At 47.2% G+C, this 10,747-nt stretch overlaps 1 protein-coding gene across 1 annotated transcript in view; it reads right to left on the bottom strand.

Annotated features, from left to right (window-relative positions):
* Nucleotides 1–764: 764 nt before the first annotated feature.
* The window catches only part of SPINT1 (serine peptidase inhibitor, Kunitz type 1), a 28,702-nt gene continuing 18,719 nt past the window's right edge, over nucleotides 765–10,747 (bottom strand). The window contains exons 6-13 of the mRNA XM_054826493.1: nucleotides 9,631–9,769; nucleotides 8,388–8,558; nucleotides 7,659–7,685; nucleotides 6,573–6,698; nucleotides 5,628–5,678; nucleotides 4,647–4,817; nucleotides 3,869–3,925; nucleotides 765–2,747 (exon numbers count right to left, since the gene is read on the bottom strand). Of these exons, the coding sequence (XP_054682468.1) occupies nucleotides 2,551–2,747; nucleotides 3,869–3,925; nucleotides 4,647–4,817; nucleotides 5,628–5,678; nucleotides 6,573–6,698; nucleotides 7,659–7,685; nucleotides 8,388–8,558; nucleotides 9,631–9,769 (939 nt within the window). The 3' untranslated portion in view covers nucleotides 765–2,550. The remainder of the gene's footprint in view (nucleotides 2,748–3,868; nucleotides 3,926–4,646; nucleotides 4,818–5,627; nucleotides 5,679–6,572; nucleotides 6,699–7,658; nucleotides 7,686–8,387; nucleotides 8,559–9,630; nucleotides 9,770–10,747) is intronic.

Genomic DNA, 10,747 nt, shown 5'->3' with positions numbered 1-10,747 from the left:
GGCACTCCCGTGCCAGGGGTTACCCGCACCGTGCCAGGACTGGTGACCCCATCAGCCAAGCAGAGCATAGCTCAGCTGAGAGCTGCTCCTGGGGTAGCTCTTCGGGAGACATGGGTGATAACATAGGCGTAAGTAGCTGGAAACATCAGGACGGGAGAGCTGGGGTAGAGTGAGGGAAGGGAGAGGTGGTAGTGACAGAGCAAACCCCACAGCCCAGAGCAGAGCGTGGGGGAGAAAGCCTTCCCACTGTAGAGCAGTGTTTGGAGGCTCAGTGCTGCCAGGTCAGTGATGCAGGGGCGGGTTCGCCTGGTTTCCATACATATCCATTGCCCATTAGCCAAATTTATAGTCAGCTAACTTTACATTGCAGTGCATGAGCGATCACCAGCCTGGAGACACAGCTACAACTCCCATTTTAAGAAGTGTCTGCTTTTGGTTTCAGACCCAAACCCCAAACCAGTCTGACCAGCTGGAACCCAGTTTCAGGTTACACCCTGCCTTGCTCTCCAGGTGACTTAGTGGGTAATGATCTCACTCCCAGCACACCTCAGCCAGTAGCTGCTTCTCCAGGTATCCACAGATGTTGCATCCCCCCTCCCAGCCCTCCCCAAGCCACGGGACCGCTGCTGCTGCAGCAACACCCGAGCGCTCTCCCCTGAGCTACCGCAGTCTGGGCAGATGAAAGGGTGCAAGATAGCAGGCATGGGAACGGTACCTGCCCCATCTGCGGGTCATTGCTTCTCAGACACCACTCCCAAGCCAGATAAGACAAACAATTCCTGTTTATTATCACTGTGAGCGTGCACACACACAAAAAAAAAAATCAAGATGTTAAGTTTATTGCATAGGCCATGATAGGCTGTGGGGAAAACAAAGAGATGGAAGAAATGATATGAGACAGATCATGAAAAGCCATGGAGGAATCTGACCAGCCCCAGGGGACAGTGAGGCAGATGCCCATGATGGGGAGAAGCATGCAGTCAGATTGCCAGCAGGCTGTGGGCAGCCGTGCGCCTTTCCAGCCCAGGCAACGGCCCAACAAAGCAGCTCTCCTGGAGCTGCACTTGAGAGGACCTGAACCATGCCCAGAGCTGGGCATGGCTTCACCAGAGCCTTCCAGAGCCACTCTGCCCTCGACCCTGAAAGGGTCCAAGCATTTAAACTAAAGTCTGTACATAGATTGATGCTTCATACACACACGCATGCACACACACACACATGCAAGCACACACGTACCGATTTCCTCTCTCTTCACAGCAGTTTTCCAAGAGCAGCAGGCACTGGAAGTTTGGGGATCGGTGCCAACCCCACAGCCAACAAAGTGTACCAGGCACTTCAGAAATAGCAGCTTCTGCCCCCTACAAAAGTCCTCAGCTCCCAGAGGTACAAGCCTGGACAACAGAGATGCAGCAGTACAGATCTGGGAAGCACCTCACTGCAAACAGCCTATGGGGGAACACAGGACCTCGCCGAAGCGGGGATGGCCATGGGGCCAGGGATAAGCTCTGGACCTCCCGGGGCTGGGCTCATCTTGCACCGGGAGGGACAGGCCAGCAGGAGTGAGGAAGCCCAGGGACATTAGCTGGTGGTATCCAGCCCACTCCTGTGCTCTGGGAGATGCCAGGGACTCAGGTCAGGCTGCGTGCTCGGAGGAGAGCGCAGTAACATCAAAGCTGCAGCAAAGGTCCAACTGCAAGGGAACTGGGTCCTTCCACCCTCCCCTCACCATCAGCAGGAAAAGTAGGGGCATTTCCTTTCCTTGCATGTGAGAATAAATAGATATTTTCTCAGTATGTTTGGGTTCAGACTGAACACTGGAAAAGCAATCAGGGCAACTCACAGAGAGAAAATGGTGGACACGTAGTGTACATAGGAGGCTGTAACATGGCAGCCAGGCAGAAAAAATCTAGGTGTGCTTTTCTGTTAAAAAGCAAAGCCTAGTGATTAAAGCAGGTATTTCTGTTTCCTTCCATCTCGAAAACAGCAACCACTGGAGAGTGTCACAGAGCCTTTGGAACAGGTCTGGATGGTTATGTGAATCTCAAGAGTCTCACTAAGACCAGGAGGACTGCTCGGAGGCAGGGCCACCTTACAGAGGACTGGGGGAAAAGGAGGAAAACATGAGGTTGGGTGGAAGAAAGTGGCACTGCAAACAAAAAATTGCTGGCTCTGGTGAGCTTGCACCTTTCACCAATGTGAATGCTACACAGATGCAGTCCCAGGGTCCTTCAGTAAGTTGAGTGGGGTTGTGCTCCGGGTTTGAGCAGGAAGAAAGATGTAATTCAGAGTTTCACTGGATTGTTTGAGGTTAGGAAGGGATAGACATCAGCGGGCATCGAAACGCTCCCAGATCCTCACTTTCCAGAGCACCCATTTAGCCAAGACAATCACAAACAGTAGTAGTGCCAAATCATGGCTAGATCTTGGCCTGATGCTACAAATTTCTTCAAAGAGAAAGAGTCCTTCAGGCACAGGCCTGTGTCTAAAAACAGAACTCCAGAAGTTTTGGGGAGTGCCCGAGTGCTGGGCTGGAGAGAGAGAGGTTGTAGGTCAGACTGGTTTGGTGACACTGCTGTAAAACAGATGCTCAGTGTCTTCTGTGGTGGAGAGGGTTGAGTTGGTAGCAGTGGTTGGCTCACGGCGGCGGCTGTTCTTCTTCATATTCTTCAGGAAAAAGTAGCCAATGATTGCCAGGACCACCATGATGCAGATCCCGAGGAGCACGGCAATCACTATCTCAAAGGAACCTGCAGAGGATACATGAACACGTTAGAAGGGCTGGTGCACGAGCTCTGATGCAGCAGGAGCAGTCAGGAAGAAGCAAGCACAAAAGCTGCTGCAGAAGCTGTGCTGGCAAAGAGAAGAGGTGGGCATTAGCGGGCCTGACAGCAGAGCGGTCACTGCACAACTGGGCAAGGAAGAAAGAAGGCAATTGCATGGCATAAGGGTATGGCCAGGGTATAGCCAGCCTGTCTCTCCCAAATGATGGTTCCCATCATTTCCCAGATGCACCACGCCCTCTAAAGGCTAATCGGTCGCTTCGGCAAGCTTGGCCATTTGACACCCCTATGAATATCCAGCCCTTCTGCAACACTGGCCTTGCTTCATACGTTAACGGGGAGGCCACCAAGGGTGGTTGCAGAAAGCACCTCCTGGGTGGGATAATGCTGTCGGGAGTGAGCTATGGTGGACAGGCTGAGTTTGTGGGGATAAAGCTTGCAGCAGTGCTGTGAGCACGGTCTTCTACAGCCAACCAAAGTCCTGCATCATCTGTGCGTTTGAGAACTGGTGTTAATCTGAAGATTAAATCAGTCTCTAGGGTTGAAGAATAGACGTGTATAATTTCAGGAGTTCTCTACTGAAGAAAGAGGCCTTACAGCTCTGTGGTGAAAGGACACCAACCTTAAGGTGATATTCTTTTAAGAACTTGTAATTCAATGGTGTTCTTTACAGTTGTAGAGAGGGTGTATAGGGTCACCAGATTTCTCCACAGTCTAGCACCCAACTTTATTCACATACCCATCTGTGCCTTCTTTCTTGCAGAAGTTAGTGGTTCTTATATGAACTTGGCCCTTAGGAAGACTTTTACTTGCCATTTTTTGATGTTGAACAGTGGAACATTCATGCAAGATGACTGAAGGAAAATCAGGAGTCTCTGATATGAGCTACTGAGTCACAAAGGAGAAATTGGACCACAGATGCAGAGAAGCATCTCTTGCCACTGCTAGTGTCCCACAAATCCGACATTGCTCCCTCAGCTTCAAAAGCAGGGTGGGAGAGAAGGCTATTATTTGTAAGGAAAGACAAAACATTTTTCAGGACAGGGTAAAAGCAACAAGCAAGATCTGTAGGAAAAACTGTTACTCACTTAAGATAGCACTTTGGGACTCAAATGATTCCCATCTCCGGCCAATGGCATCTGCTTCTGAATTGGGAGCAGAGAGGGAGAAAAAAGTTTTACAAAGAAGGTTGGGAACAAGGAATAAGACAGGTTTTTGAGGAACATATTTCCAGTGCTCTGAAGTGACTGAATGCATACAGCATCCCTCTTGGCAGCCATGGTACTGAGGTCTCAGGGCAGGCTGGAAGGCACAGTGTAGCTGAGGGTGGCACTTCAGAAAAGCAGCAACAGGTTGCCTCCTAACAGATACTGTTTGGCAGAATTCCTCCTGTTTCAGCTGTTGGCCTCCACAGCAACGTGTACAGAGCTCTACAGTGTAAACCTTTCCCTCCCATTTGTTTAAAACTTCTCCTAATATGTGCCATTGAGGATTTTCTTAATTTTTCCCCTCCCACTTGGGGAGAACTGGAGCCAAGCTAGAAAGTTAGATTCTTTTTAGAGAGGCCACACCACATGTCTGGTTAGTTTTGTCATCCTCCTCTGTCCCTTTTTCAACATCAGCACCCCAAATGTTCTCCAGCTCTGAGAAATGACAGGCTGCATTGAAGAAAGATGCTGTAGATACACACTGTTCCCTGTTAGCCATCGGCTTGAAGAATGCTGTGAGGCATGGCCAGGGTTTGAGAGCAGAGCTGCTTTGACTGAAGGCTCCCAAGTCACTGCCTCTTTGGGACCAGAGAATTTAATCTGGAGTGATTTTCATAGTTTGATCAGTAAAACTCCAACCCTCACTATGTCTGCTTACTTGTGATGCCTGAACATGATTTTATGCACTCTTCCTCTTCTTCAAAGTTGTTGTTGTTGCCACCACAGCCCCCATAGGTGAAGGGGTCACATTTCTCAGAGAATGGGTTATAGTACCAGCGGGGGATGCTCTCAGTGCACTGTCCAGTATCAGGCAAGTCCACACAGTGACCTGGCAAAGCAAGGGAGAGGTGCTCTAGCCCAAGCAGTGTGTTCCCAGAGCAGCAACATTTTCTGCTCACAACAGAAGAGCACAAGCACCATGACAGAGGGGATCCACAGCCAGACCAGGGGCTCTTGGGTCCCCACTGCCCAGTTGCCAACTGCTCAAATTGGCATTGCCGAGGTGAGCTTCCACCTGCTCATAAACCCGACTAGCAAGGTGGAAAAAGGGACATCAGAGCGTGCAGTCATGCTAGACCTTGAATTCAATCACCTGCAGAAATTACCTGTCCCTGGGAGGCAGAAGGACACATGAAGAGCCTGGACGCACAGAAACCACAGTTCAGCTCAGGTCTTCTCTACAAGCAAACTGCATTTAAGCTGACTTGGGATATACTCTTTCAGCCCAGTGGTAATGCCACTGTCTACGCTAGTACAATCAAAGCAAAGGTATGGGATCGAGCACAGGCATACGATTACTCATATTATGCCACTGTTGTGTCCCCCACACTGCTTTGGTTTGCACTATTTCCAAAAAAGCGCTTCAAGGTTTTGTACAGGCCAGGTACTGTGCCCAACAGACAATATGCATGAGACCTGCTTGGGTGGAAAAATTTTAGGCAGGAGAGTGAAAGCCTGCTATAAACAGCTGTCCTCAAGGTCAGAGAATAGGCCCTTGCTCATTTTTAGTACAGGGACTACCCAGATGCTACACCTGTTTTTAGAATTAGACAGGGAAGCAGTTTTACCATGAAACAACAAATTGAAGAAAAACCCAAAAGCTGGTAGATGTCAGCCAGGTGCTCTGGACGGTACGTACCTTGCTTATGTGTGACATTGATTTTCTGCAGTCTGTTGAACTCACGAGCATCTGCGAGAGAAACATTTCACGTTAAAACTTCTCTCACCAGTTGAATACAAAAGAAATGACGCCGTCCATGCAGACACGGGCAGACAGGGCTTTCCCGCACATTCCTTTGCTATCACAAGCCAGGGAAAGGGAGATATAATTTGAGGTTCTTGGATATCTCAAAGCTCTGAGGGGAACATGGAAAAAATAAAATGTAATAACGAGAAACTATTCCTGGTTTCTGTTCCACAAATACAGAGACAAAACTAAGGAAGACAAAGGCTGCTCTCCTAGGTTTTTTTTCCATTGAGAAGTACAGGGAAACTGCTATCACTCCAGGATTTAAGAAGTGTGAAAGAGCACTAGTGTAGGATGTAAGAGAGGGCAATATGCTCGCAACCTAAAAAGGCAACAAAAGACCCACATATAGGAAAGAGATTATGGGAATTCTGTCAGAAGAGAGAGAGAGGGAGGGAGGAAGGAGGGATTACAGACCTGGGCAGCTCGCTCATTTGCATTAGCATAACATGAGGATGTTAAGGGACAGACTGGGAGAAATCATGGTTTCATTTCCCATCTCCCTACTCTAGGAGAGCAGCTAAGGTCATTCAGTGAGAAAAATATTGGAAAGGGAGGGGAGGACAGCCTCTGGAGTCTTACAGACAGGTGCAGAGATGAGAGTCGAAGAGTATTTAAGAGGCAGGAAACACCTCAGAAGGAAGATCAGCTCTTGCAGTCAGCAGAGGTATGGGAGATGGCAGAACCAGCAAATATGATACTGTGGAAAGAGGTAATGCAGGGTCAGGAGATAAGAACAGAAGGCACCAGAAAGCACTGAGTCAACAACTGTAACTTACATTGCATTCATCCCTGGGCAGATACTAAGTTGTCTAAGCCAGAATTTGAAGTACTTACATTGTTCACAATACATCTCATCCGATCCATCAGCACAGTCGAGAGTTTCATCGCACTCCAGATAGGCATCAATGCAGCAGCCATCCTTGCATCTGAAGAAGGGGGACTGACACTTCCCATTGCACACTGCGTCAGAAACAGTTCAGAGAGCTCATTAAAACTCATTCTTTCTCCCTGCCACACAGATGCTTTATGTAGGACTTAAAAGCTGCTGATAGGGCTGGCAAACAAGAAACAAGACAGATTAGTTAATGTCTCTCTTCAGTGCCACCCTGGACTCAAAAAAAAAAGAAAAAAAATTTCTTGCTTATAAATGAAAAATTTCTCCAGGAACAGCCATGTTTCCTCTCCAAAAAAGAAGTACACAGAAGGTGGAAGCAAGAATGAGCTAGTCAGGAAGAATATGGAGACATTGCCCAAGCATGGGGGATTAAATTAGGAAAGCCAAACTGAAACCTGCACACTGGGCTGTGAGAGCCAACAGAGAAGAGCGGTCATTCCCCTCTGCTCCAGAGGTGGTCCCAAGTGCTGAGTACTGTGCCCAGTTCTGAGCTCCCCAGTGCACTAAAGACATTGGCATACTAGAGTGAATCCAGCAGAGACTCAGCAAGGGGCTGGAGCTCAAGACCTGGTGTGAGGTTATGGAAAAGGCAGAGACAGACTCATTTTGGAGGTGCACAGTAATTGGATGAGCAGCAGCAGACATATGTTGCTATAAGGGAAAGTGATTTGATATAAGGGAAAAATTATAATGAGGATCATCAAACACTGGCACAGGTTGTCCAAAGAAAGTGTAAAATCTCCTTCATCGGAGATCCCCAAACTGGACTGGTTGCAGTCCTGAGCAACCCAATGTGACTCAAAGCTGGACCTGCTTTGAGTAGTGGGTTGGACCAGATGACCTCCAGAGGTAATTCTCAACCTGAATTATCCTATGACATAAAAGTGAAAGGCTTAGTAAAGAGACTAGTCTCCAGTGCCTCACTTTCCACGCTGACTGAGTGCTAATCAAAAGCCACAGGAATGGATGTGAGGCACTAAGCCTGAGCTCACAGCAGGATTAACACTGTGGTACAGGAGGCTTACCTGGCTGTTGTCGCCCACCAACAGAACCTGAAGAGACAAGGGGAAAAATAGAATAAATTTACCACCACATCATTTTGTCAGCTCAAGATCAGGTTTATATTGCCTTCATCTCACCTAAGTGCATATTTTCCAGAAGCAAGCCCTGTAGGGGTTAGGGAGGGGAAATATGGATGTCTACCACCCAGAGACCCCCAGATGAGTAGCACCCACGTGAGGCAGGCCTGGAGACAGGGGACCTTCCCACCACTAGCTAGATTGTGCCCAAATGGTCTTTGTTTCCCAAGGCTTTTGCCTCCTCCTTAAGCTGTGTGCTGCAAAGGGCCTGGCAGAGGCTCAGCCCGTTTATCTGAGGCAGCGCTAAGTCATTCTCAGACTTGGCTAAGAGGGTGCCAAGGGAGAAGATTAATTTCGTTTTGGGAGTGAAGCCCTTCTGGCTTCCACACAGAACAATGCTACCCTCTGAATTTAGGTTTCAGATGTGACATGAAGATTCGCTGAGTGTTTCTGCAGCCAGAGGCACCCCAGGAACACTGACCAGGGGAGCAGCGCTCCAGGAGCTGGGTCAGACATGTTGGCAGCGTAAGACTAGGACTCTCCATCCATGATTATCCTGGTGTCCTCAGCTCTCCAGGCTCTAACTAGCTGCCAGTCAAGAATCTACAGTACATTCCCACAGGGTCATCCCAATCCTATGAGAAAGGAGGGGTATGATTTTCAAAGCAGACTCACCTCTAACATTCTTGCAGGCAAGTTTACACTCCTCTTCTCGTAAATAATTATTCTTGTTGGGCTTGCAGCCGCCAAAAGTGAACTCCTCACATTGCTGAAGGCTCGGGTTGTAAAACCAACGTGGAAAAGATCCCCGACACCAACCCACCTTCTTAGGGGTCAAACAATGCTCTATCAAGAAAATTAACATAAAAGGCTCTGGTTAGCTCTTCCAAAGGAAAGTTCATCAGCAATGTGGACACTTGTCTGAAAGATTTATAAAATCTTGAGTGGCATCGAGTAGGGAGTCATGGTATATATTTCCTAATATGAAAGACAGGGTCACAAAATCAAATTAGAAGGTGCCACGTCCATAAAAAACAAAAGGAGCTGCTTCTCCACACAGCACATAGTTAAGCTGTGAAACTCCTTGCTTCAGGATGTTCCTGCTGTGCAAAGGTTACACGAAGTCAAAAAAGGATTCATCCATGGCTACTAAACACAAAGACACCATCTTCTGCTTAAAAAAATCTCCCAGGTGCAAATTCCTTGGGGACTAGCCAAGCATAGTAGGGATTTACTGACAGCATGTCATGTTCTTGTACTCCTTCCAAAGTATCAGCCTCTGGACACTGTTGGATGCACTGTACTGGATTTTGGACAGACCATTAGCGTCACCTGACATAGCTGTTCTTGTATTTTTATGATACCTGTGGTAGAAGAAGAAATTCCCTGCTTAGCTACTACTGAACCATTTGTCTAAGAACTCCTTGCTCCTAATGCACTTGTAATGCTGAACATTTTGATCATTAAACAAGGCCATTAAAGTAAAACATATAAATAAAGCCACGGACACTTTGAATGTCATGCAGAGGGCTCCACCTATGCCGCGGCTCAAGGGAATTAGGGCCTTCACAGCAAAACCATGAAGTCAACAAAACCTTTTGGGTTCTCCCGTCTTACACCCTCAGCTGCACCTCGGCGTTCAGCCACTCTGGCATCACCCAGCAGAGGGCAATGACATGCAGAGACGATGGGGTTATTGCGGGCCATGTCTTCTGCAAGAGGATGCAAAAATCCTAAAATAGACCACTGTGAATGACTCCTGGTCAGGTGCAGGTTTTTACTGGGAAAAGTTGACATGCAAGTCCAGTCCCTTGATTGTGCTCTTCTCCCATCTACCGGTCTGAGAAGAGCACCAGTAATGCCCGAGCAGCACCCAGGCTTGGGGACTCCAGCTAGACACCCGTGGGCTCAGACTCACCTTCAGTCTGCTCAGAATTCAGCACCATGATGGTGATGTTGGTGAAGTCCTGCTGTTGTGCAGTGTCCGTGACAGTAAGCTGGAAGACGTAAGTCCCCACCTGTAGGTTGGAGATTTCTACCTGATCTTCTTTGTGTTTCTGAGAATGCAAAAGAAAGACTTATGCAGAAGAAAGTAACTCTAATGAGGGAGTGAGTGAAGCCATGCAAGGCCCATGTTCCTGCATTAGGAAGAAAGAAGCTTGACTGGAAACCCCCAAGCAGATATCTGGCATTAAAAATGTCTCAGTGCTATACAATCCCTCCCAAATCCATGGGCTGGTACCCAGCTGGAATAGCAGAGAGAAAGAATACCACAAGCTTAAGTAGATATTTCGTATTTTGGGACATTGTGAAGGCACAAGGGAAAATAAAAATCTTTGGAGAGGACTGAAATACTTGCAGTTTTTATTTTACTTTTTAAAAAATAAAACCCATTATGAATAATTTACTTAACACACAAGGAATAAGCTAGGTGTATTTAAGAAATATATAGTCTTTAATTTTGAATATGAAAAATATATTTAGTTTTACAGATGGAAATGAGTGCCTATTTCTTTGCCTGCCAAGAGGTTTCTAAAAGAGAGTGAATTATTTTGTCAGAATAGAAACCTGTGATATTATCGACACAACCTTTTTCCCTATATTTGCTAACAATATTGGGCCTCCACTTCCATGCTATCTGTCTTTTTGGTTAGGTTTCGACAACACAGTGGTGCCATATATCATCTTAAAGTAGCTAACACAGTGTAATACTAGAAATACTAGAGGATGCTTTCTTTTTTTTTTCCCCTGAAAGTTGCTTTGGTTGGGCTGGGGAGAAGGGAAAAGGAAAGAAGCACTTCCAGATTTCCACAGCCCCCTCAGTACCCTAGAGCTAGTCATTGCTGATCTTCAAAATCAGCTGTAGGCCTGATGCACTCATTTGCTAGTTCTTCCAAGAAGTGCCACAAGAGCTCCATATGAGCTCCAAGGCTTTCCAGAGCATTTTGCAGAAGTTTAACAGTAATCATTTGCTCTTCTAAAGCCACAATTCACATTTAACATCTATAAGATAGTCATTGTTAACACCCCAGAGA

This window comes from Grus americana, chromosome 5 (assembly GCF_028858705.1).
Source record: "Grus americana isolate bGruAme1 chromosome 5, bGruAme1.mat, whole genome shotgun sequence".
Lineage (NCBI taxonomy): Eukaryota > Metazoa > Chordata > Aves > Gruiformes > Gruidae > Grus > Grus americana.
This window is presented reverse-complemented; position numbering and strand designations above follow the sequence as displayed.